At 41.8% G+C, this 27,801-nt stretch overlaps 1 protein-coding gene across 1 annotated transcript in view; it reads left to right on the top strand.

Annotated features, from left to right (window-relative positions):
- IRAG2 (inositol 1,4,5-triphosphate receptor associated 2) overlaps positions 1-27,801 on the top strand; it is a 64,802-nt gene that overhangs the window by 7,813 nt on the left and 29,188 nt on the right. Inside the window, exons 7-16 of the mRNA XM_074937393.1 lie at positions 1,014-1,172; positions 3,229-3,346; positions 4,482-4,532; positions 7,915-7,992; positions 10,321-10,377; positions 13,708-13,767; positions 13,878-13,942; positions 14,045-14,147; positions 16,335-16,448; positions 17,195-17,296. Coding sequence (XP_074793494.1) covers positions 1,014-1,172; positions 3,229-3,346; positions 4,482-4,532; positions 7,915-7,992; positions 10,321-10,377; positions 13,708-13,767; positions 13,878-13,942; positions 14,045-14,147; positions 16,335-16,448; positions 17,195-17,296 — 907 coding nt within the window. The remainder of the gene's footprint in view (positions 1-1,013; positions 1,173-3,228; positions 3,347-4,481; positions 4,533-7,914; positions 7,993-10,320; positions 10,378-13,707; positions 13,768-13,877; positions 13,943-14,044; positions 14,148-16,334; positions 16,449-17,194; positions 17,297-27,801) is intronic.

Raw genomic sequence — 27,801 nt, 5'->3', positions numbered from 1 at the left:
TGGGAATATTGTTCTCGTTCTTTCAAAGTCTGATATTAATAAGTAGTGTGTTTAGGGTCTGATCTCAAAGGATGCCCAGCCCTTAGTTCTGTTGAGTTTTTTACTAATGTTTGGGTTTCACTGGTGAACAGCACCTTGATACTTACAGTGCTCGATCACTCATGATTTTGTGTTCAATTTGCCATACAAAAAACATTCAAAATTTGTGTACTCCTCTGAGCTTCCAGTTTAGGCAAGTATCTAGCTTTGAAATTTTCACTTCTATCAATTTTTTGAAATATTGCTTGTGCTAACCACAAGCTTTCAATGGGGAGGGGGGTATTTTTAAAATTATATACTAATTGCCAGTGACTTCTTATGAGAAAGTGATGATCAAACACTCTCACCTTTTTATCCTGTGAACACTTACACAATGAATATCGCCCCGTTAATGGGATTATGTCTGTAAAGTTATTCATAAGTGTGTTTGTAGGTTTGAGGTCTTGATTTGGTGATGTTGTGATAGCATCAGAATAGAGCAATTGCCTACCAACTTAAAACTTGCCTGAACGCAATTCTTCTATTTACATTTTACCGTGTTGGAAGACGCATACTGAGAAGAACAAGGAATTAGGATTCATTCTTTCTTAAAAAAAGAAAAGGAGTACTTGTGGCACCTTAGAGACTAACCAATTTATTTGAGCATAAGCTTTCGTGAGCTACAGCTCACTTCATCGGATGCATACTGTGGAAAATACAGAAGATGTTTTTATACACACACATCATGAAAAAATAGGTGTTTATAACTACAAAAAGTTTTCATGGGGTGTGTGTGTGTGTGTGTGTGTGTGTGTATAAAAACATCTTCTGTATTTTCCACAGTATGCATCCGATGAAGTGAGCTGTAGCTCACGAAAGCTTATGCTCAAATAAATTGGTTAGTCTCTAAGGTGCCACAAGTACTCCTTTTCTTTTTGCGAATACAGACTAACACGGCTGCTACTCTGAAACCTGTCATTCTTTCTTGAATACAGGGAGACATCTGACTTGATTACCTGTGTAGCAGACCTTCAGTTCAAGAATCAGAAACTTCAAGAGGAGAACAGCAAACTAAAGATGGCAGTTGAAGCATTGGAGGAAACCAATAATAGGCTAATGGAGGACAATGAGGATCTAAATAATCAAGTAAAAAGGTGGAACACTTTCATCACAAGTTCAGTAATTTTTAACTCCTCCTGTCTGGAAGTGGTGACCAACTGTGCAAAAACTCCCCATGCTAGACCTCTCGTGCTTAGTCTATGAAATTGAAAATAGCTGGAAAAAGTGGTTCCCATTAATTGATCTGATAAGCCGAGGAGGAGGAAGAAACGGGGATCCCTTCCAGTTTTTCTTAGTTCACTACTTGGTTTGACCCTTTGTAGTTAAAGGCTGTGTGATTAAATGTTAGTCCTAGAAGTTTATGCCCACCCTCCCATGATGCCTCACTGTCTATCTGTGCGTTTGGGGGGAATGTAGGTAGCTTGGCCCAGATCAGCAAAGGGAGGTGGGCCTTGTGATGCTAAGCATCACCACGCCTGACTTTTAGGTGCCTGGGAAACCACTGGAACTGTGAGAGCCACAAAGCCTGCTTTGGGCACCTTGGCTCCCTGTACAATGAAGAGGGAGAGGTAGGCACCTAAAGAATGAAATTCCCAAATGCCAGCCCGTGAGGCAGATAGCTGCCTAAGCTAGCTCATGGGAAAAGCTGGCAAAAGTTGGCGTGTTCTAAGCCCTGCCCTTCTCATGGGGTTAGGAACTGATCTCCTCTGTTTGCAATCCAGAACCCCTTTCCTGGAGTTGGGCAGCTTAGATGCCTAAGGCCCCCCCCCCCGGCCCCCCCAAGAAAATTAGGTGCCTGCCTAACTCAACACAAAACGGACCAGATGGGCGTGGGCAGAGGAGGAGGAAAAAGAGGACTTCACTTTAGCTCAGTGGTTCATATACTTAGCTGAGATGTGGAAGATCCTGGGTTCAGTTCCCCCCTCTGCCTGAAGAAGGGATTTGAACAGGGGTCATCTCACCTCTTTAGTGAGTGCCTAACCACTGGACTCGAGAGCGATTCTTGCTCTCTCTGGCCCAATTAATATTTTTAATTATTTTTAAAGTGGAATAACTACAATGTGACTAACATCAGAATATGCCATAGTCTAATGGCCTGAGAGGTGGGGAACCCCTGTTCAAATCCCTTCTGATTATCAGGCAGTGTGGAGAATCTGAACCGGGGTTTCCCACCCAAGATGTGGGAATCCTAACTGTTGGGCTAAAGGTACCACCCCTCTCGGCCATTCTGGGTGCCATGAAGCACGCTCCACGCGTGCCAAATGTATCGGACCCCACCAACACACAAGGTACCCTCTGTCTATCTTTCTTTCAGTTTGCGGATCAGACTGGGCCGGGGCTTAGGCATCCGGACACCTAGAATAAGGCAGCGGGGTGTGTGCCCAGAGGTAACAATTTGGGCAGCTCAGGGAATTTTTTCCAGGGTTTGTTGTCAGCCAAGAGCAGGTTTTGTAGCTTTTATTAGTTCTGGAGACTGGGACTTTGCCTAATTCTGGGATTTTTGTAGGTCTGGGTCCTCTCTTTGGTACTTCCACAGAGAGGACAGAGCCTGAAAGACCTTCAAAGTGGTAACTGCCATACGTTAGTAATGTGCTTGGGGATGTCCTGTCTGCACAGAAATAGCAGGAAGGGGTTGTGGTCACACCACTTACACATGCACAGCTAGGTGATCCCATCAACATAGCAAAATAATGTTACAGGGAAATGACTCTCAGTGTAGGCCTCTGGCAGGAACAAAACATTGTTAGTGACCGTGGAAACTAACAAACACAACAGACTCTGCTCGTAACTAGTTACACACTTGATTATAAGTTGTAAGTTAGATGTGATCCAAGAGCAAGCCTGTAAGTGCTCAGAGGCAGTCCATTGACTATTCCTTGGCTGAATGAAGGTAATAGATGCAGCAGAGGCCCTGGTGGTATGGCAGGGGGATGCTGAAATAGACGGGAATGAAAAATTCCATAAAAGGTCCTTCCTTAGCCCAAAGTGCAAGCTTAAACCTAACTCAGCTGGCAGATACTTGCTGTCTGCCTTAAAGCGTGCCAGCGAGGATGAGTCCCTGGGGGCTCTTACTGTGTCCAAAAATACTGTGTACATAATAAGCTTTAAAAATCTAATGCCTGTGGCTTTGCTGGATTCTTCTTTCTGCAGTGCCCAGCAGTCTGTTATGAGAGCAAAATCATTAAAGGAGGAACTGGAAGAAATGAAAATTAGCCTGAACATCTCAGAAGAGAAGAGACACAATATTGTGACCCAGCATAAACAGCTAGTAGGTCTTCTGATAATATATAAAAGTAAGAAGCTGTACTGAGGGGGTGAACTGCCTACCATTATAAAATCAGGAACCTTTTAAGGCACAGCAGTGGCTATTAGGAATGCCTGTGTTCATGTTCCTGGCTCTGACACTTTTTTTGTATGGACCTTGGGCAAAACACTTGGGGCCTGATTCTCTTCTAACTTACACTGAAGTCAATAGAATTATACCAGTATAAAACTGGTGTGAGAAGAAACTTCACTATCCCATCTGTATAATCTGAATAATACCTTTCTAAAACATTGAGGTGTAATTCGTTTGTGTTTATAAAGCACTTTGAGATCCTCCAATGGAAGGTTTTATAATTTCAAGTCTTATAGTGAAGTAAATAATTAAGAAATACTTAACAACTATCCCTGTCTGCACTTAAAAAATCCTCTGGTCTTGCATACAACTAAATTTACAGAAGGTTGGGTGCTGTAATCTGTACCCACACATGTCTTTAAATAGGTTGATGTTCCTCTAGTAATTCTAGTGTTCTATGCAGCTCTTGTGGAATCTGCAATTTAGACTGGCATTCTCTGGTTCCCCAAGAGAGAGAGTTCTGTAGATAGCCAGCCTGAGATCTAAGTCCTTCTTCAGCGGTGCTCAGGTCTTGTTCTGGACGTCCACATAGGTATGAATTCCCCCATAATGCTGAGTGCAGAGCACTGATCAGTGAAGTTCTCCCCATGCGGTATGATGCCTGTAGATATAGATAGAACTACTAAAGTTTCATTGTGCAACCAAAAAAGGACTCCACTCCCTGAATTGTGGGGGGATATGGGGGAAAAACAATATGAAGATGCCTGCTACACTTATTACAGGAAAATACAGCAAATGTTGCATATGTCACATCCTTTAGTAGACTGATATTAGTCACAGCGTTCATTATTATGTTGCACTATTCCAACAATGCGAACATCATCTAGTGTCATTCTAGCCATCTGACTCTCTTTTGTGGCTCCTTAACTGAGTGGTTCACCAGATCAAGGCAGAGTAGCTTTGAAACTAAGGTCACCCAAGTAATTTGATGATGTCCTATGACTATTATAAACAATACTACCTTTAAAACATGGCAAGTGACTCTTCCTGTATTGTCCTTAACCAGGAAAAAGAGAATCAGTCTCTCATCATCAAGATTTCTTCTCTTCAGGAAGAGGTACAGTATTTATAAACTTCACAGGTACATGTATTCATCTAGTTAAACTGAGCATTTGAGGAGTTGAATTTTTCTATTCTTTCAAGCCTGAGCTACTACATAGCAACACTGGCTATGTTCTACAACAGAAACTTCATAGTGAATCGCGAGTCTCCAAGATGCATTACATTTCAGATTCATCCGGCAGATGAGGGAGAACAAGGGTTGGTTGGTTGGTGGAGAGAGGGAGTGGTGGTGGTGCCCTACTATGGAGGATCAAAAGATGTCAACTCCAGGTAGCCCAAACACTGAAATAGTGTCCATCTAAACTCTCTTGCCAATAACATGCACTTCTATTTCATCACTCAACTAAGATCTGGATTAAGAGCTTTATGTGGAAGCGTTCACCCCAGCTAAAAGGCAGTAACTGACTTCTGTCCATCAATACGTCTGTCACTGGCTCTGACCTCTTTGTGTTGAGAGACCCCCAAAAGTCTGCATAATTGATCCAGATATCAGAGGGATAGCCGTGTTCGTCTGTATCCACAAAAACAATGAGGAGTCCAGTGGCACCTTAAAGACTAACAGCTTTATTTGGGCATAACCTTTCATAGGTTAAAAAAAACCCACTTCAGGTGCATGGAGTGAAAATTACAGATATAGGCATAAATATATTGGCACATGAAGAGAAGGGAGTTTACAAGTGGAGAACCAGTGCTGACAAGGCCAATTCAGTCAGGGTGGATGTAGTCCGCTCCCAATAATTGGTGAGGAGGTGTCAATTCCAAGAGAGGGAAAATTGCTTTTGTTGTGAGCCAACCACTTCCAGTCCCTATTAAAGCCCAAATTAATGGTGTTAAGTTTACAAATGAATTGTAGCTCTGCAATTTCTCTTTGAAGTCTGTTTTTGAAGGTTTTTTTGTTTGTTGAAGGATGGCTACTTTTAAATCTGTTACTGAATGTCCAGGGAGATCGAAGTGTTCTTCTACTGGCTTTTATATGTTACCATTCCTGATGTCTGATTTGTGTCCATTTATTCTGTTACGTAGAGACTGTCCAGTTTGGCCAATGTACATGGCAGAGGGGCATTGCTGGCACATGATGGCATATATCACGTTAGTAGATGTGCAGGTGAATGAGCCCCTGATGGTGGGGCTGATGTGGTTTGGTCCTCTGATGATGTCGCTAGAGTAGATATGGGGACAGAGTAGGCCACGGGGTTTGTTACAGGGATACGTTCCTGGGTTAGTGTTTCTGGGGTGTGGTGTATAGTTGCTGGTGAGTATTTGCTTCTGGTTGGGGGGTGGGGGGGCAGAGGCTGTCTGTAAGCGAGGACTGGCCTGTCTCTCATGGTCTGTGAGAGTGAGGGATAGGTTGTAGATCATTGATGTGCTGGAGAGGTTTTAGCAGGGGGCTGTATGTGATGGCCAGTGGTGTTCTGTTGTTTTTCTTGTTGGGCCTGTCCTGTAGTAGGTGACTTCTGGGTACCTGTCTCTCTCTGTCAATCTGTTTCCTCGCTTCCCTGGGTGAGTATTGTAGTTTTAAGAATGTTTGATAAAGATCTTGTAGGTGTTTGTCTCTGTCTGAGGGATTGGAGCAAATGCAGTTGTATCTTAGGGCTTGGCTGTAGACAGTGGATCGTGTGATGTGCCCTGGATGGAAGCTGGAGGCATGTAGGTAAGTATAGCGGTCAGTAGGTTTCTGGTATAGGGTGGTGTTTATGTGACCATCACTTATTTGCACTGTAGTGTCTGGGATTGATCATGGCTTAAGTGTTTTCAGGGGATAGTAGAGTGACTGTTTGTGACACTCTCATTTTAAAATGGTTGCTGTTGTATCTGATTGGAGGGAAATATGAAGATCAAGACCAAGGTAGTTATACTTTAATTATAATGAAATATTTTATTGTTATAAAATATCCCATTTCCTGAAAAGTATGGGGGGGGGGTGAGACGACGACAACAACAACACACACCAGAACCAAGGGATAGAGGAACATGCCATAGGGAATAATGACCCACAAGACGAAATATCTCACAGAGCCAGCGAACTCTGTTCTGTGCTATTTCTCCAGGCCCATTAATAGAACTTCCAAAAATGTCACTAGTTCAATTGCAAACCTCCAAGAGTATGTCCATGCTGTTGATTGACTCTACTTGTGGCTCACTATGAGAAATGTTCAAGAGACCAAATAAGCAAACTCAGCCAAATTTATTGTCTTAAAAACAAAACAGAATGATACAAAAAGAAGACATACTACCATTCTTCTCTTGCAGTACGTTCACCTTATGCAGAAGGTGTGCTTCAAAGATACAGCCCGAAACCATTTACATTTATATTACAGCTATTTCAAGTTTAAAAAGCACTCTGTCACTGAAGAGCCAACTGACCAGTTCCTTATTTGGTTGCTCTGTACCTTTCCTTATCTCTGTTTTAGATACCACATCCCAAGCTGTGCTAGGACATGCCGTTCATGTACCTTGGCTTTTACAGGCTTCCTATTGCCTAATGCTAAAGTCAGCTTTGTAAAGTGTTGTGGGGTACTTGACATGGCTGATGGGAGTTGTGGGAAGAGCATAATATATTAATACAATTTCCCAGAACTAATATTATTATATTATATGCATAATGCATGTTAATGTGTGTTGGCTAACACTGTGGGGGAAGATGGCATGCAGGGGTATGTGTGATTGCAGCATGTGTAGACACACCCACAGTAGCTTCAGTGTAGCTACTGCAAGTGCTAACAATAGCAAAACCGTGGCAGCACAAGCTTCAGCATGGGTTAGTCACCTGAGTATGTACTCAGGGTGTCAGGTGGGCATATGCTGCCATGGTGTCACTGCTATTTGTAGGTTGGTAAATTAAAGCTAGCTTGGGTGTGCCTACGCAGGCTGCAGTCTGGGAATTGCTCCAAACTGTACTGTCTTCCAAAGTTTCAAGAGCTGCCTAAAGCTTCTGAGGAGTGATTGGGGTGGTACTGTGGGGAACCTGATCCAAGTGCCTTGAATGGGGTGAGTTTATAGTATATTTCCTGAATAAGGCAAAACTCAGGATTGGGTTGGCATAGAGAGTACATCAGCGCCTCACACTGGAAAGATCACTGTTGCTGGGCAGCAGTCAGCCAGAGCTAGCCGGTTTGGTTTATATGCAGTTGAAACTGTAGGTGTTCACATTTTAAGGCCACAGGGGTCAGGGGAAAGGGGGAGGCAGGGTGTGCATAGTGTGGGGATATTGACCATCTCTCTCTTCCCCCTCCCCTGTTGGAGTATTTTGGAGAGGCCAGTCAGTAAGGAGTGATTTGAGAGGAGGAAATCTTATTACCCGTCTCTCTAACCAGCTCATCCAAAATAGTATGTGGTAACTCTAATTAGCTATGTATAATAGTTTGCCTTTTGATCAGAATATTAGGAATGCCTTGGATACAGATGGCCTTCAGAAGAAGATTGTGGAGTTATCCAGAAATGCAGCTGAGCTCCAAGTAAGCACTTTAAATTTAAACTTCTTCACCACTGATAAGAGACTGTTCACCAAACTAGCCCTGTTTACTCTGAGTTCCACAGCTCTCTGACGGGGTCTGCCATCACAAGCTGTAATGTGCTGCTAACAGCCTGGATTATGGATGGTGCTATCTGGGTTCTAGAAGTCTTCCTGACGAACCATTTTGTTTTATTCTTTCTCCAACTGCAACTTCATTGAGAAGAATTCTTGTCTGTACTAGACTAGTTAAGGTCATAGTGCTAGAAATGAAATAAAAAAAAAAGTAAAGCACAGTGTAGATGGGCTAAGGGAAATTAATGTGTCTGTGGGAGTTTCAAAGCTCTCTTAAAGCTTAAGCAAATATTGTGGAAAGAGTATGAACCTCTTATCCTGAGCACTTGTCTCAACTAAAGTTACACATGCATACTGCAGACTCCTGGTTCATGCCAAATAGTTATATAGATTATGACTTAGACTTTTAATGCTCCAGGTTGGCTACAAGATCAGCACCTAGAGCAGTGGCTCTCAACCAGGAGTATGCATACCCCCAAGGAGGTATGCAGAGGTCTTCCAGGGGGTACATCAACTCCTCTAGAGATCTACCTAGTTTTACAACAGGCTACATAAAAAGCACTAGTGAAGTCGGTACAAACTAAAATTTCATACAGACAATGACTTGTTTATACTGCTCTATATACTATACATTGAAACGTAAGTACAATAAATCAATTGGAATATAAATATTTGATAATTATATGGTAAAAATGAGAAAGTAAGCAATTTTTGAATAACCGTGTGCTGTGGCATGTCGTCTGTTTTTTGGTCTGATTTTGTAAGCAAGTCGTTTTAAAGTGAGGTGGAACTTGGGGGTATGCCAGACTCCTGAAGGGAGTATGGTGGTCTGGAAAGGCTGAGAGTCGCTGACCTAGATGATGATATGGTTATAAGTAATAGCCAGCCTGGGTCTGTCAAGAACAAATCATGCCAAACAACCTAATTTTCTTCTTTGACAGGGCTACTGAGCTAGTGGATGGGGGTAAGCTGCACACACACAAACTTGATTTTTAGAAAGGCTTTTGACAGTCCCGTATGACATTCTTATAACCAAACTAGGGAAATGTGGTCTAGATTAAATTACTATAAAGTAGGTGCAAAACTGGATGAAAGACTGTACTCAGAGTAGTTATCAATGGCTCATTGTCAAACTGGAGGGGAGTACCTAGTGGGATCCCACAAGGGTCAGTCATGGGTCTGCTTCTACTCAATATTTTCATTAATGACTTAGATAATGGAGTGGAGACTAGTATTCTACAAATTTGTATATGACACCAAATTGGGAGGGGTTGCTAGTGCTTTGGAGGACAGGATTATAATTCAAAACTACCTTGACAAATGGGAGAACTTGGTCTGAAATCAACATGATGAAATTCAGTAAAGACATGTGCAAAGTACTTCACTTAGGAAGAAAAGGTCAAATGTGCAACTATATAATGGGGTATAACTGTTTAGATGGAAGTTCTACTGAAAAGGATCTGGGAGGTTATAGGGGATCACAGATTGAATATGAGTCAACAATGTGATGCAGTTATGAAAGGCTAATATCATTCTGGGGTATATTAACAGGAGTGTTGTATGTAAGAGAAGCAAATAACTGTCCCATTCTACTCAGTACTGGTGAGGCCTCAGCTGGAGTACTGTGTTCAGTTCTGGGCACCACACTTTGGACTCCCTCCAATTTGTCCACATCTTTCCTAGAGGACTCCAGAGCAACACAAATGATGAGAGGTTTAGAAAACCTGACCTATGAGGAAAGGTTTAGAAAAAGCTGGGCATGTTTGTCTTGTGAAAGACTGAGGGGGAACAGTGTTGAAATAGTTTAGAGCTGTTTATAAAGAGGACACAGTGATCAATTGTTCTCAGAGTCCACTGAAGGTAGGACAAGAAGAAATGGGCTTAATCTGTAGCAAGGGAGATCTAGGTTCGATATTGAGGGAGGAGGGGACTTTCTAACTCTATGGATAGCTTAACTCTGGAATAGGCTTCCAAGGGAGGGTTGTGGAACCTCCATACAACTTGTTCTTATAAACCTCCAATGATGAACACCTGTCGGGAGTGATCTAGTTTTACTTGATCCTGCCTTACATGAGACTCTTGTAACTCCTCTACACACACACACCCTTGCTAGTTGGCATTAAGACATTTTTGGGTCACAATATAAGCTTTTGATGCCATTTTCCCCTTGCCACTAGCTGGTGGGGCTAAAATTGTAATACAGGGCACTTGAATCTGCATGCCAATAAAAGGCCTTTCTCTAATCTCTTTCCTTCAGATGCGAGTGCACATTTATGAGAACACTGTGGTGAATAAAGATGCAAGTCTATTGAAGGTTAGTAGCTTTTGTTTCATGACTGTATTGATTTAAATTTCTGAACATGGGCACTTTAACTAATGGGAAAAGCTAATGAAACCATTTTACTGTAATATTTTAATACCCTTCTGCGTGATGGTACCTTACTCCATGACAACTCTGGACCTATGAATAGATATTACTCAACATAAATAAGGGTTTCAGAGTAGCAGCTGTGTTAGTCTGTATTCACAAAAAGAACAGGAGTACTAGTGGCACCTTAGAGACTAACCAATTTATTTGAGCATAAGCTTTCATGAGCTACAGCTCACTTCATCGGACGCATGCAGTGGAAAATACAGTGGGGAGATGTATACACACAAGCACGCACACACCCACCCCTTCCTACTGTATTTTCCACTGCATGCATCCGATGAAGTGGGTTTTAGCCCACAAAAGCTTATGCTCAAATAAATTTGTTAGTCTCTAAAGTGCCACAAGTCCTCCTGTTCTTTTTGAGAAAACATTCTGACCACCAAAGTTTCTATGACAAGGACTGCACATACATTCTGAATGTGACAAGAGATTCCAACTTAAACATAACTTACCCAATAAATATTGCAGTAGACAATTCTTAGGAAAGGTGCCACAGGGAAAGCTTACGTTGCCTAGAATGGAAAAGACTTAGAATTCTAAAATATTCTCAATGGTTGATTTACAGCTCGAGAGATTCAAAGCCTCTGTGCCTTCTTTAATCTGTCCTTCTTGTGAGTTAAGTTCACCCAGTCAATTGACCAGATGGAAACTGGATTTTGAATGCAGTCTAGTGGGTTGAGTACTCCTGCAGTGATTGATTGCAGAGGAACTTGCATAAACTGATTCTGTAAATTTTGGATAAAGAATACATAAGAGAAAATTATGATTTGCTTGGAGACGTTGACACTTGCAGGATGAGCTACTATTCACAAAATAAACCACTTTTACATAAACTAAAAGGTATTGGAGTAAGACCAATTCTCAGTGAAATGTACTACAGCAACATCTAAGCATTGCCATTCTCCCAGGCTGCAGCCACAGGAAACATGTGAGGATGAAAGTTTAGCTGATCTCCATCTTCTGTTTTATTTTGGTGATCTTAGACTTAGAATAGATGAGGTGTTTTTTTTTTTGTTTTTGTTTTGCTTTTACGGCAACTTCCCTTTCTTTGCTCATTGGTGCATAGGTTCTCAATGCATGTTATTTCAACTTTTTTTTAACAAGTACTCTTGCGGTTTTAAAATAATAGTAAAGGGACAGTGTACCAAAATATTTCATGCTGCTGCTTTAAGGAATGCTCTGTAGCTGAGCTTCTGAGAATATGAACTGTTAATGTAACTGTAATACATCTTTGAAACATGCTTGGCCATATAAATTGGCAGTAAGTTGCCACTTTAACTAATTCTACATTTTAAACCTGAAATGTGAAACACTCGCATCAGTGCTTCCCTTTATTGATTTTATTTGTATTTTGCATTTGTGCAGCCTTCTTTTCTGTGCCTACACCTGTAGAGATCTGAGAGTAAAACAAACCTTATGCAACCTGTCTCTTCCATACAGAGCCTTAAGTCTGAAACAGCCACTGTATAAATTTGGGGTTTCAGTTTATCCAAGCCACCAAAGTTTCAGGAGGGTAGTTAATGTAGTGGCGACTGCTGTCGTGCACTTATGTACCAGATATACACTGGCTACGTAGCTAGCATATTATACACACCAGATGTGTTCATTGTAAGATGCTTTAATGCTTTGGCAGGTATGGCTGAGGTTCGTTTAAAATAATCGTTTAAAATTGGATACTATTAATTTAGGCTTAAATAGAGACTGGGAGTGGCTAAGTCATTATGCAAGGTAGCCTATTTCCCCTTGTTTTTTCCTACCCCACCCCCCCCCCCAGACGTTCTGGTTAAACTTGGATTTATGCTGGAAATGGCCCACCTTGATTGTCATGCACATTGTGGGGAGAGTGGTCAGTTTGGATGAGCTATTGCCAGCAGGAGAGTGAGTGTGTGTGTGTGTTTTTTTTTTTTGGGGGGGGGGGGGTGAGAACCTGTATTTGTGCAGGAAATGGCCCACCTTGATTATCATACACATTGTGAAGAGAGTGGTCACTTTGGATGGGCTATTACCAGCAGGAGAGTGAGTTTGTGTGGGGGGGGGGCGGAGGGTGAGAAAACCTGGATTTGTGCTGGAAATGGCCCAACTTGATCACTTTAGGTAAGCTATTATCAGCAGGAGAGTGGGGTGGGAGGAGGTATTGTTTCATGGTCTCTGTGTATATAATGTCTTCTGCAGTTTCCACAGTATGCATCCGATGAAGTGAGCTGTAGCTCACGAAAGCTTATGCTCAAATAAATTGGTTAGTCTCTAAGGTGCCACAAGTACTCCTTTTCTTTTTGCGAATACAGACTAACACGGCTGCTACTCTGAAACCGGTATCTTGCACACAGCGCTACCTAGTGGCTAAACACTATAATACAGTTTAGCATTCCATTAAAGCTGAAAGAAAAGGAGTACTTGTGGCACCTTAGAGACTAACAAATTTATTTGCGCATGAGCTTTCCACGAAAGCTCATGCTCAGATAAATTTGTTAGTCTCTAAGGTGCCACAAGTACTCCTTTTCTTTTTATGGATACAGACTAACACGGCTGCTACTCTGAAACCATTACCGCTGGTAATTAGCTTCAGTTTTGGACCCATCTCTTTGAGTTCCTGTACAGTGCTCTTAAAGGATATGAATAGGCTAAATGTGGGGAAGGGGTGTTTGCTACTTCTTGACATCTCTTGTTAAAAAGTCTAGACGAAAAAACCCCACAGCTGTAAGCACAGAAGTTTTAGAACCAAACCACCTGAAAGTTCTAATCACTTGTATGTGGGTTTTTTTATTTATCCTCCTACTACTTGCATCTGTAAAATGCAGTAAAAAAATCAATAACAGACAAAATACACAAGCTGTGAAGAATCTCAGTAATGGGAAGAGAGGGTGCAATCTAAAAGGGGTGGGGAAGGCCTCCAAACTTTGCTTTCTATTCAGGATTGCCTCACAAATGCAACTGTCTATATTTGAAAAATCAACTAAATATACAAAGTATAAAATTATGTGATTAAACCCTTCCTCGGTTTACCCGTATCTCCATTCTAACAGTGCTCTGACCTCTTTGTAAAACACTGAAAGATCATGAGTTGCAATTCAAATTCTAACAGCATACCTTGCTAACTTGTCAAGCAAGGGAGTATCATGTACAGTGTGTAACTGAAGTAATGCCAGTTACTTCATTTCAGCATGCTAGCCACTAGGTTCTGTGCCACTAACTCTTTCACCCCAACCTTTGCAGAGAGACTTGGACATCCAAGAACTGAAGTCTACCATTGTGGAATACTCCTCTGTAATCGAGGTAGAGCACTGGGTTTTCCTTGTGGGAGCATTAGAGAAAATGCAGATTTTTATAAATTCTTATTCTGTATAACAAGTAAACTTATGAACTCTCTTTGGGTGTGATTCTAGACGTTACGGGTGGAAAAAAATAAACTGGTGAACGATATGCAACAAATGCAGCAAGAGCTGATTTCGTGAGTATCTGAATTGGGAGTTCCAGTAACTTTCCTTTTTCTCAGGTGAAAAAACTTGGTGGATTTTTATGTAAAATTTTTGCTGTTCTTTTTTCCTTCTAGAAATGGTATAGACTTCCCACTGCTATACAAAATTAACAGCAACATCCTTGAAGGGACAAATTCATTGCACAGTGAATTGGCACTTGCTCAACAATCTATAGAGGTACGAAACTTTTTAAGTTCGAACACTTCATATTATGTACATGGCATGCACCACTAATAATTACCTATACAGGAAGTACCCTCGTGACTCAAAACTACTGTGGGTTATGCACAGTGGGACTCTTGGCTCTGAACAGAGAAACCTGGAGTCTGACGTCCATAAATCACCAGACAAGTACTGCACTGGCAGTACAAGCTTATCACATGCAGCAGGATCATATCCATGGGCAGAGAATGAATGGGAAGGAAGGGGAGGGGTTGGTTAGTCTGTCCAGCATCTAAGTTCACTTAAATCTTGGTGCCTCTACTAAGCTTGTCAGTGGGTGTCAGTTGTGGTGGTTTTTGTAATGTGGACACTTGAGCTGGGCAAACAAATGTGCACAAATAGTTTGTTTACCCAAAAATACAGTTTTGTCAACCCAGAACTGTTTTGCAAACTTGACGCAAATTCAATAAATACCTTTTCCAAATTCAATAAATTTCTTCCTAGGACTTAGACTCCATTCATAAAACAGGAGGAAGGGAAGGAGGCCCAGTGGCTATTCCTTTTTATCTTGAATGACTATGAATTGTCTTTGTAAATGACAGTGAATAGTCATTGGGCCAGGGAAAGTAAGTGACTCCATAGCCTGGTAACTGAGGCAATCCCCTAGGAGCAGGGAGATCAAAGTCCCTGTTTCAATGATTATTTGATTATTAAAAGTGGAAAACCTTCAATAGGCGAGATTGAGGGAGACTCGTACCAGAACACCCCATAGCCCAGTGGCTAGGGCACTCTCCTGCAGTATGGGAGGCCCAACTTCAAATCCCTTTTCTACATTAGGCAAAAGAACCCACATCCCAGGGGAGCACCCTAACCACTGGGATAGAAGTTTCTGTAAGGAGGGCGGCGGCTCCTCCTCCTCCGGCTGTTTTATAAATCTAATCCTATAAAAATGCACCAAACAAAATATTTCTGGATGAACATGTTTCATTTGACCCCAAATGGATTTTTTTTTTGATTCACCAAGTTTTTCTGCAGTTTTCTAATTTCATTTGACCCAGTTTTTTCCAGTTGCCAGAGAAGTGAAAAATCAGCTCTTCCCCCAACTCTGCTGGACGCATGACAGTTAAGCACACCAACGCACCAGACTGAACAGCTCTCTGAAGGGAGCCACTTTTGGTTTCTGCCAACCTGGGTTGGAGTCAAACCAACCTAGTGGCAAAAGTTTGATACCTGACTACCAACACCCTTACTTTTCCGGTGCTCTGAAAGAACTATTGAAAAATAGCTTCTGTGCTGTGCAGTGCAGTCCTAATTCCATTCCTGTATGACTTGGTGCTCCGGGTGCGTTGGAAGAACTGACTTTAGAGTACTATCCTCCTTTCACTTACACCATTACTACTCTACAGCACTGTCTTGTTACAGACAAGAACAGCTCATACCTCTGTTACGGGTACATAACCGTGTTAAAGGGAATCATTGCCATGGCTTATAAAACCTATAGTCCCACTAGCTTGTGCAATGAAGTCTTTGTCCAGCTACACTTTTAAAAGCCTTCCTCGCAGCACTGGCTGCCTCTAGCTTAGTCAGTGAGGTGAGTCTGTTGCTCACTTTACCATTTTCTGAGTGCACCAACCAGTTGAGGGGTCAGAGTGGCATTTGCAGAGAGACTGCAGGGAACTATGAAGTAATGTTAAAATGCACTGTCCCTTCTGTGGACTTGAAAGTATGAGGAATAATTGGATAGGCAGTAATCTAACGGGAAAGCAAAATATTTGCCTATGAGAAGTTTTGAACAGTATCCTTCATTGTAGTGAGCCGCCATATTATGTCTCAGATTTTCATCTTGTGTCAAAGGATAATAGCAAGAGGTGAGGTCCTATTAAAATAAGTGCAAAACGGGTCTAGACTCCTTCTATTTTTTTTGTCACTCCAGGAGTCCTAATACTCTGTCCATTGCTCTGTGTGTGTGGAGGCAAGGAGAATCTACCTCGCTCAGGCCATTCCAAAAACATTTCTAGTTCTTAAATCTCCATGACATGATGGATTTTTGCAGCCTTGATAAGCTTAAAATTCCCATTAACTCTGACCTTCTGGTAAACACAACACGGTAGTCCTCCTGACAGTTCTAAATGTCACTGGTGCTGGTCTTTATAATACAAAGATATCAAGGGACACCTGTTTTGGCTTTTTAAAAATATACAGATCACTGGAATTGAATGGGCGGCTTTGGACGAAACATTGGACCGAGAGGTGCTGTTGTTACTGCAAGGGCCTGAACAAATGGGAGAAAACTTTAAGGCTACCATCCAAAAACTGGTATGATATTGCATAAGTATCTATTTATAGGAATGTTGGGCTCTTTCAGATTTTTAGCATTTTCAAACCATCCCACAGTCAATGTTTCCACATTAATAAATGGATAGAGAATTGGTCTCTTAGGAGCATCCTTTTGCTTTCCTGTAGTGGAAGGCTTCTCTAGTTTAAAACAAATGCATCAAACAGATTCCCCATATCACACTTACTTTCTGACTAGAGAACTGAACCTTGGAGTTACCATAAGACCTGAGTAAAGGGAAGCGCATACTTGTGCTGTCCCAGGTGAAGTTCAGGGACTGAATTGGACCAAATTGTGATTTGTCCCCTGCTTCCCCATTACTACAGTAATCTGTTCTGGCCTTTCCCTGATGATTATTCCTCCTGCTGCTGCACTGGCTCAGTTGTGCCATGCACAGATGAGGCTCTGTCCTGGCCTACCCTCCTGTATGGGAGGGGGTGTAATCCTTCTGCAGAATCTGTGTAAAGGGAAAAGAGTAAACTGGAGATCTAAATAGCCCATGCTGAAGTGCATAAAGTGGTTCATAATTGAGACCTGAAGTGAGGTAGTTTTGGGCGACTATTTGAATCCAATTATCTGGAGGCAGTGCTTCCAGCCAGTTACTTTTGTGATGCATCACTTATTGGAGAAACTTCTCTCTAGTACTGTTACTAGTCTGATATCATGCTTAGGTGATGCTGTGTAGCATTAAGTATTTGAAGTGTTAATATGTATCTTTTTTTTTCAGCAAGAGGAAGTCTCTGAAGTGGAGGAACTTGTTGTGACCGCTTTGCAATGGGTAGCAGATCCTGAGGTGAATTTGAGGGAGACTTGTGAAAGACAGCTTGTGGTAAGGGGCCCTGCTCTTCAAGCCACATTATTTCTGAAGTGGTGGTGTTGAAAAGCAAAAAAGCTAAGGGAGGGTGTTTGGTGTAGCCTTCAAATGATGCTTGAGGACAGAACTGATAACAATGAAGGGCTTTCTAGTTAAAGGATGGGCAGATTGTTTAAAAAAAAATGGAACCCCTCCATTTTATACCTACTTCTTCTCATTTTGTCCTTTCTTCTTTGGTGTATATTGCTATAAAGACTCATTTCCTTGTGGTTATGCATTTACTTGCCTGAATGAAAGGGTAGATTAAGTGGTTTCATGAGGAAAACATGGTTTTCCTCCATACTTGCTGTGTAATGTACAAGGAGTTCAGGTTTATACATAACATACTGAAAATTCAGGTGTGTTCAGGTGAAATTTAAACCTCTCAATTACAGCTGGTTGGAAAATAGGGAAAGTGTTCTTCTGTGGCAGAAAAATGACTCATTAGCCGAAAACCTTTTGACTTAAAACCAAATTTTTGATTTGGAAATTCACCACAGTGCCTCACCCAAACTACAGATTACATATCTCATGCAACCATTGTCTATGGACTAGGTTCTCCTTGGCCACGTTCCATATCCTATGATGCACTATTCTCCCCTCTTGCTATGTTGCTGTGGTAAATATGGAAAGTACCTGATGGTGGTGTATCATGAGAGGTACTTGGTCTTGGAGCCAACCTATAGAGGGAAATGAGGCACTACAGCAGCATTTCCAAATAAACTTTTTGGGTATTTTTGGATTTCCAACGGCCCCCCCCCCTTTTTTTTTTAAAAAGGCAATTTTCTGTAGAAATCAGGAACTTTTTGGGAGGTGGAAGGGTGTACATGTTGTTGAAAACCTAACTTTTTTGCATCAAAAGTTTTGGATGGAAAACTTTAGATCAGACCTGATCTCTATTCCTGGGTGAGATATTGAGTTGCCTCTGAATCTGGGTCATCACCTGGGAAGACAAACTTCTACATATAGTCTTCTGCTTTTGTTTTTGTGGTCGTGGCAGCCTGAGGATGAGACTCTCCTTACCATGCCTGACTTTCCCATTAGTATGTACAGGCCTCACTTTCACTTCCTTTCTCTCACATATTTCCCCCAAACAATGTCTCAAATCTTCATCCCAATGGGGCTTGAATTCTTGTCTGTTAGTTCACTCCTTCATTCGAAGATGCTATTAGCAGCTGCTCCCCCTGAAGAGAGATCCATGTTGTAGCGGTTGGAAACTTAGCGCTTGTCTACGTTTTTAAAACGCTGCAGCTGCACAGCGAAGCCTCTACCTACGCCTGCGGAAAAGGTTCTCCTGTCGGCGTCAGTACTTCACCTCCAAGAGGTGGTCGCTAGGTTGGCAGGATAATTCTCCCATCGACCCAGCGCAGTTTATACTGAGGGTTAGGTCGGTTTAACTGCATTATTCTGGGCTGTGGATTTTTCACACCCCTGAGTAAAGTAGTTCTACTGACCTAATTTCCTAGTGTGGATCAGGCCTTGCTTACAGGAGAAAAATTACTTGCTCCTCACAATAGGTGTCAAAGGGGTGAACTGATGCTGGCCAAACTGATCCCTAAAATCCATGGAGTTACAGCAGGGATAAACATGGCATTTTAACAGCAAAAATAGACCTTGACACACTAAAGTAAAGCCTGCAGCAGTAGGTAATTTTTCTAGTCTAGACCAGGCTGAATAGTTGGCTGTCTCTTCCCTTCTGTATCACTGCTGTTTGCTCACGAAAGCATGCCAGTTCTGCAGTAGGCATCCTCACGCCAGACCTTGAACAACACTTCTGTGCTCCTAGTCCCTGTAGCATTCATGTGAAAGGGGTCCTCTCCAAAGCTAATGCACCCAGAATGTGCCTGTTCACATCATCATCTGGGGAGTTATCAGTTCAGTATAGTTTAAGATTAAAAAGATTTACAGTGAAAACTCCTTCGAAAGGACTGCTGAGGCCCCCTGAGCAATACAGTTAAACTGACCTAACCCCGGTGTAGACAGCACTCGAGTTGATGGGAGAATTTTCCCGTTGACCCAACTGCCACCTACCAGGGAGGTGGAGTACCTATGCTGACAGAACCTGCATTTTAAGTGTAGGCAAGCCCTAAATTTTACAGCACTACTTATGGAGACAGGTGCATTGGGTTATCCAGGCTACCTACCTACTTCTTCGCTTGTTAATGGAAGGTTCAAAGGAAAAAATATCTGAGGATGTCTGAACTTCAGTCATGTGTACTCTAGAGAGGAAACCAGTTTGTTTCTCTCCCCCTTCCGCCATATTGGCCATACAGTCTCTAGACAGAATAACATAGACTTTGGAAACTGTACCCTTGAGACCTATGAGTGGCTGACTATAACTAGAACTGGCTGCAGTGTGTGTGTGTGGGGGGAGTTGTATTTTTGTTTTTCATCCAAAATTAGCTTTTCATTAAACAAATCATCATGGAAAAATTTCACTTTTATGAAATTTTCTGGGCTTTTCAACAAAAAGAAAAACCCTTGTTCTTACTAAAACCCAATTTTTTTAAGGTTTTGTTTATCAATTTTTGGGGGAAATTTAAATGAAAATGAGACTACTTTTTTTTTTTTTCAATTTCCAACAAAACTTGGTGGTGGTTGTTTGTTTGACCAACTCTAGTAATGACCTTGCCATCCTTCTCTTTCAGAAAGCTAAGCACGTTCCACATCAGTCTCAAAACCATTCTTGTTCTAACTGCCACTACCCATCTGTTCTGTGGCATCTGTTTCTTTAAGGATGTGGGCGTTCAGGGCTGGTCACTTCCTGTGACTTGCATAGGAGATTTACCCAAACTAAGAACTGGTCAGACCTCTGCTATGATCCAGCACTTAACAAAGAGAGTGTGAAATGATGCTCTCCAAGCAAGGGACTACATACATTTTTAGACTCCTGTCAAACTTCTAAAGTAGACCGCATGTGGACCGAATGTTTATAGATTATACTATTTCTTCTGAATAGATGACATCCTAGAAATATGACACAATCATTTTAATTCTTTTGTTTGGTCCTTAAATTGAAGCTATTGCAATATAGAAACAAAGACTTACTCAAGAGCCACCTCTGAAAGGAACAAACGTACTGAATTGTGGTTAGCTCTTTCACAATAATTGTTGCAAGTCATTATTCAGAGAACAAAGATTAAGTTAGCTATATTACTAACCACTTTTTAATCTTGTGCCCCTTCCTCCTGAAATCTGAAAAAATCGGGTCACTCTTCAGGCAGGCTTTATTTGCTAGTTGCATGTTTCTGCCTGATGCATTAACTTGTTATCATTTCGTTAGAGTACATGTTCATAACTGCAACTCCCATTAACACTAATGGAGTTACAGAAGTATACTGAAGAGAAGATCACTCATGAAAAACCTAGTATTTGTCTAAACTCCTTTTAGTGCTGTCCAGAGCTAGATAACCATGCACAACTCTCCTCCCAATACAGTTTCCCCTTTATTAATTTACAGTAGTAGTTTCCTGGCCTGAGTTTCTTTGAAATGAAACTACTGCTGTTTCCTGGATATTTGTGATGGAGGGCTTGTTGTGGAAGATTTTAAAATGGCACTAGGTATGCTGCAGTCATTCTTCTGTAGCCTCCACTATGGTCCAACTAATTCATTACCTTGCTTTAGCACCTCATTATTGAAGATGTTCTGTATCAGCCTATCTCTTCAGCAGGAGAAAGCAGGGTTTCCACTTTATTTTTCTCTTCCTAGGTTCTGTTCAGGAATCGTTTCTCTTACCTCTGAAGAACTTCTGTAAACTTTCTCTTCTAAACTCCTCTATCAAAGAAGGAACAGAGTGGTGAATTAGGAATAGGTTTCTACTTCTATTTAGGATACCAGATACAGGCTACTAAAACTTCTCTTTTGCCCCCTAAGTACTCAACTGATCAGAGAAGTTTGTACTCTAAAGGTGACAATTGCCATGTTTACTTCAAAGTAAAATGTCCTAGATCTTGAAGGACAGGAGTAACTTGTGGACATCTAGTCTAGCTTTCTGCATAGCAAAAGCCATAGAATTTAATTCAATAATTCCTGCAGCATTTTTCTCTGTACAGAAAGGGACCAATATAGAGTCCAATACTTTGTGGTTGAACTAGATCATATCAAGTAGTAAGGCATCTGGTTTACTTAAAGACCCAAATGATGGAGAATTTACTACATCTCTTAGTAAGCTGTTTAGTGACTTATTATCATTGCTGTTTAAAAAATTGCATCTTACTTCAAATTTTAATATATTTTTAAATAACTTCAGCTTCTGCCATTGGTTCTGAGTGGCCTTTGATATTAAGGGGTTCTAATCTAGCAGATCTGTCCCTTGTCTATGTAGTAATAGACGATGGTTTGTTTTCAACTTGTCAGTGTCCATCACTGCTCCTAGCTTTATTTAAGTATTGTATGTTTTAAAACTGTTGCAAGAATGCCAACATGAGACAGCCCTGATAGCCTCAAATTATAACCTATAGTAGTAACACGCAAAAAAAACTATAGATATCTATCATGTGCATCCATCTGCACTCACCCAAACTACCCAAGAAGCGGGGCCGCGTGCGGGAGATGAGGTTAACATATTGGACTTTGGCAGACCAAGCTGGGGAGTTTAGTTCAAACTTCTTGGAAGATAGACACCCATCTTTCCCCTCAGCCCAGTTCAAATGGGAGCTAAGAGGGTGCACCTTGTCAGCTTCACTGATTGACATCTTAGAAGAGCAGTGGTCTCAAGCAATCATCTCAAACTGTCTAGGTTAGACTCCACGCAATAAATTCCACCCCAGAAACTAACAGGCCGCCAGTACAGATCTCGGAACACATGTTACATCCTCTCTTAAAGCATTTCCACTATATCCATTGTTGTTAATGAACAATTGGTGAAAAAGGAAGATAGCCTAAAAGGAACGACCGTAGACACTTATTAGTAGCAACATATCAATGCTCTTTTGCTATGTTGCTCCTAAGCAGCTACTGCTGTTTTGAGTGTCATCTGACCAAAGGCAGCCTGCTTCTTCTGATACCTCAAACCGCTACAGTACATGTTACCTCACATTGTTACAATTCTAGATTGTTATGTTTATTATTATTGCTACAGTATTACATTAGTATAGGTACTGCATATTTTACACCTGTGTTCTATTCTGCATTCATAGCCTACCACTACACTGTATCAAGAAAGTGGTACTGAGTGATTATAAAAGTATCTAGTTTTATTTTTATGTTAAGAAAAATCAATCATCAACCACAACAACGTATACAACCTCATGCTCTTATTTGTAAACCCTTTTGTACTCCCACTTAACTGTAATACTTTGTATGCACTCTAAGTTGCCCTGGATAAGGGCATCTGCTGAGCAAATAATAATGTAATTACCAAAAAGAAAAGGAGTACTTGTGGCACCTTAGAGACTAACCTATTTATTTGAGCATAAGCTTTCGTGAGCTACAGCTCACTTCATCGGATGCATACTGTGGAAAGTGTAGAAGATCTTTTTATACACACAAAGCATGAAAAAATACCTCCCCCCACCCCACTCTCCTGCTGGTAATAGCTTATCTAAAGTGATCACTCTCCTTACAATGTGTATGATAATCAAGGTGGGCCATTTCCAGCACAAATCCAGGATTTAACAAGAACGTCTGGGGGAGAGGGGTAGGAAAAAACAAGGGGAAATAGCATAATGACTTAGCCACTCCCAGTCTCTATTCAAGCCTAAGTTAATTGTATTCAATTTGCAAATGAATTCCAATTCAGCAGTCTCTCGCTGGAGTCTGGATTTGAAGTTTTTTTTGTTGTAATATCACAACTTTCATGTCTGTAATCGCGTGACCAGAGAGATTGAAGTGTTCTCCGACTGGTTTATGAATGTTGTAATTCTTGACTTCTGATTTGTGTCCATTTATTCTTTTACGTGGAGACTGTCCAGTTTGACCAATGTACATGGCAGAGGGGCATTGCTGGCACATGATGGCATATATCACATTGGTGGATGTGCAGGTGAACGAGCCTCTGATAGTGTGGCTGATGTTATTAGGCCCTGTGATGGTGTCGCCTGAATAGATATGTGGGCACAGTTGGCAACGGGCTTTGTTGCAAGGATAGGTTCCTGGGTTAGTGGTTCTGTTGTGTGGTTGCTGGTGAGTATTTGCTTCAGGTTGGGGGGCTGTCTGTAGGCGAGGACTGGCCTGTCTCCCAAGATTTGTGAGAGTGTTGGGTCATCCTTCAGGATAGGTTGTAGATCCTTAATAATGCATTGGAGGGGTTTTAGTTGGAGGCTGAAGGTGACGGCTAGTGGCGTTCTGTTATTTTTCTTTGTTAAGCCTGTCCTGTAGTAGGTGACTTCTGGGAACTCTTCTGGCTCTATCAATCTGTTTCTTCTCTTCCGCAGGTGGGTATTGTAGTTGTAAGAATGCTTGATAGAGATCTTGTAGGTTTTTGTCTCTGTCTGAGGGGTTGGACCAAATGTGGTTGTATCGCAGAGCTTGGCTGTAGACGATGGATTGTGTGGTGTGGTCAGGGTGAAAGCTGGAGGCATGTAGGTAGGAATAGCGGTCAGTAGGTTTCCGGTATAGGGTGGTGTTTATGTGACCATCGTTTATTAGCACCGTAGTGTCCAGGAAGTGGATCTCTTGTGTGGACTGGACCAGGCTGAGGTTGATGGTGGGATGGAAATTGTTGAAATCAGGGTGGAAGTCCTCAAGGGCTTCTTTTCCATGGGTCCAGATGATGATGATGTCATCAATATAGCGCAAGTAGAGTAGGGGCGTTAGGGGACGAGAGCTGAGGAAGCGTTGTTCTAAGTCAGCCATAAAAATGTTGGCATACTGTGGGGCCATGCGGGTACCCATAGCAGTGCCGCTGATTTGAAGGTATACATTGTCCCCAAATGTAAAATAGTTATGGGTAAGGACAAAGTCGCAAAGTTCAGCCACCAGGTTAGCCGTGACATTATCGGGGATGGTGTTCTTGACGGCTTGTAGTCCATCTTTGTGTGGAATGTTGGTGTAGAGGGCTTCTACATCCATTGTGGCCAGGATGGTGTTATCAGGAAGATCACCGATGAATTGTAGTTTCCTCAGGAAGTCAGTGGTGTCTCGAAGGTAGCTGGGAGTGCTGGTAGCGTAGGGCCTGAGGAGGGAGTCTACATAGCCAGACAATCCTGCTGTCAGGGTGCCAATGCCTGAGATGATAGGGCGCCCAGGATTTCCAGGTTTATGGATCTTGGGTAGTAGATAGAATATCCCAGGTCGGGGTTCTAGGGGCGTGTCTGTGCGGATTTGATCTTGTGCTTTTTCAGGGAGTTTCTTGAGCAAATGCTGTAGTTTCTTTTGGTAACTCTCAGTGGGATCAGAGGGTAATGGCTTGTAGAAAGTGGTGTTGGAGAGCTGCCGAGCTGCCTCTTGTTCATATTCCGACCTATTCATGATGACAACAGCACCTATTTCCCCTTGTTTTTTCCTACCCCCCCCCCTTCAGACATTCTTGTTAAACCCTGTATTTGTGCTGGAAATGGCCCACCTTGATTATCATACACATTGTAAGGAGAGTGATCACTTTAGATAAGCTATAACCAGCAGGAGAGTGGGGTGGGGGGAGGTATTTTTTCATGCTTTGTGTGTATAAAAAGATCTTCTACACTTTCCACAGTATGCATCCGATGAAGTGAGCTGTAGCTCACGAAAGCTTATGCTCAAATAAATAGGTTAGTCTCTAAGGTGCCACAAGTACTCCTTTTCTTTTTGCGAATACAGACTAACACGGCTGTACTCTGAAATGTAATTACCCAAATTAAAGTAGTATTCCACCTCCGTGTATTCTATTTATAGAGTATCAACTTGCAAATTAATTAGAAATGGATAAACTCACTCATTTTGGATGAAAAACTGTTAGTTAGCTCTGCTTCTTCTCAGTCACAATGTCCCAAAGAGACCTGTAGACCCTGTCACCAAGTCCCTCTAGCTGTGAAAAGTGCTGAGTGTGTTCAAATCCTTCAACAGCTCAGAGTTTGTCAGAGGAGCTTCTTCATCAAAATCATCCTCCTTCTCTCTCGATTATGAAATGTTTCATCAACACAAGCTCTTTTCTCTGGCCTTGCTGCAGCGCTCAGTAATTCATCGGTTATCTCTCTGAATATGAGCAAATCCACAGCTGCTACAATGTCCTCCTTTTCTATGCTTGCTTGAAGTGGAGCATCATTCGGGGGTCATCAAACTGTTCAATATCCTCGTCTTGCACTGGCACAACGAATTTGCCTTTCCTGAAACCATTGGAAATTGTCGGCTTTACATCTTGCCATGCCTTGGCAACAAGAAAGATGAATGCAGTCTAGCAAATTTACAGTTTTCAGGACTGTCTGAACATCTATGGGGTCTGCATCAAGAGCAACAATAATCTGGCTTGCAATTTTTGATTGGTAATATCCCTTTGTGTTCTTAATCACACCTTGATCCACAGGTTGCATCAAAGATGTAGCATTGGGGGTAAGAATTCAAGCTGAATGTTAGTGAGAACCACTCACTGGATAACTGCTCCACACATATCCAAGACGAGGCCTATCTTAAGGCTCTACAAGCAAAGCTGGCAATCACCCATTTTTAGCTAGTTGGTGAAAACTCCCCTGTCAGCCAGGCATTCACTGAACTGACGTAATTGATAAGTTAACTGAAATTATGCGAAAAGCATCTGGGTAGTTTTGACTTCCCAATCATGAACACTGGTCATTTGTCACTCTGATCCAGGTTGTCACAGACAAGCACAGTGTCCTTTGAAGCTTTACCTCCTTCTAGCTTTCCATTTTTTTCTACATGTCCTCTGTCACAGAGCCCTTTCAGATAAAGTCCTGTTTAGTAAGCATTGTAGATGCCAGCTGGGGAAAACTTTTTCAAGAATGTGAGGAATTTTTTCATGCTACCATTGCTCAGCTGCTGGTTTGTCCGCTGACTGTTTTTCGCCATGATCCTTTTTTTTGGAAGCAACATTGAAGTATTTCTTCCATCTGGTAAACCAATTGTCACTTGCCTTAAAATCATTCAGTCCAAGTGAAGAGACCAGCTGAAGGTATTTTCGCTTGATTGCAAGTCCAGCAAGCATTGCTGCCTGTACCCTCTTCTCCTTGAACCATATAAAGAGAGCCTAGTTGACATCGGGGGCTTTTCCTTCATGCCCATGCTTACAACAGCTATTCGACTGTCCGTCTTCATATTTAGCCAAAAGCTTATCCTTCTGCTTCCACGTTCTGCATACAGTCGACCTGTGTAGCTCCCATTTGACTGCAACTTGGTTTTGAGTAGCCCCCAGAGTTTGACAGTCTTGGATAATCTGTACTTTTTTTTCTTTCAGTGAGACTTCTTGGGATTTGTCTGGTGTTTTTTGACACCAAAAAGTGATGCAAGTAAGTGGGGGATGTGATGTGTCAAATGTTGCTCTTATGTGGCGGCTACGTTGCTGTTACCGAGTGGACAATTCATAGTAGGGAAAATGTTCCCAGGGGAAAAGTTGCTCATAAGCAACGGTTGCTCCTACAAGGTATTGCTGCAAACAAGTGCTTACTGTTGCAGAAGGAAGACCATATTTCTTCCAAAATGGATCTGGTAATAGAGCCAAGAGTTGCTATTCATAGTGGTTTTAAGACCTTGCAATGGGACCCAAGTAGTCTCATAATCTACTAGAGAAACCGGACAATGCTTACTACCATATAAGAAGTATGCCCCTCTTTTTCTTCTTTATATGCTCTTCTGTCTCCATTAGCCAGGCTGTGTCCTTGAACCAAGAACGGAAAGGTGAATATTTGTTTGGTTTTAATGACTATAACAGTCTGACTATAACAGTCTATTGCCAGGGCTGGTGTCTAAATTGTTTAAGGAATTCTCGTCAAGATCTTGCTTTCTTTCTGAAAGATCCGACATTTCTTTGAGAGTAAATAGCATGGGCAATAACTTCCTGAGTTGTATAATTTTCAAGTATGAGAAATTCCAGCAGTTAGGCTAGTCATTGTGTAGAATTGACTCTACTCCGTAAAAGTTACATTAACCTAGGAAACTTCATCCCCCAGCTTAGCTGAGGTGGAATTGTAAGCCAAGAAACCGTTCCAAAAAAGTGTCCAGGTAGTGCTCTACTGCAGTCTTACTAATCACATGACAGACACTGTACCTGTCCATCTACAGTGCATGCTCACTGCCATCTGGAGTTCATTCTTGGAAGGTGTTGTTGCTAGCTGACCAGATAGGCCTCAGACAAAGTAAACAACATTAACTTGCACATTAGCATGGTTAAATCTGGTAGAAATTCATATAAACTGTACCCTGAAACACTCCAATTGCTGTCACTGAAGTTACTTTCTCCCATGCTACTAAAAGACATTGTCTTTCACACTCTCTGCCTGTCTCTTCACCTAATGTGAAGCCACAAATAAAGAATTGTAAAATAGTGTATAATGCCATGCTCTGAACCTTCTGGAAAGCATCTGTGTTGGTGATTATTAGGGCTGGTCTAACA

Source organism: Natator depressus, chromosome 1, assembly GCF_965152275.1.
Source record: "Natator depressus isolate rNatDep1 chromosome 1, rNatDep2.hap1, whole genome shotgun sequence".
NCBI classification, from domain to species: Eukaryota; Metazoa; Chordata; order Testudines; family Cheloniidae; genus Natator; species Natator depressus.
The sequence above is the reverse complement of the archived record's forward strand: the minus strand, read 5'-3'. Positions and strand labels throughout refer to the sequence as shown.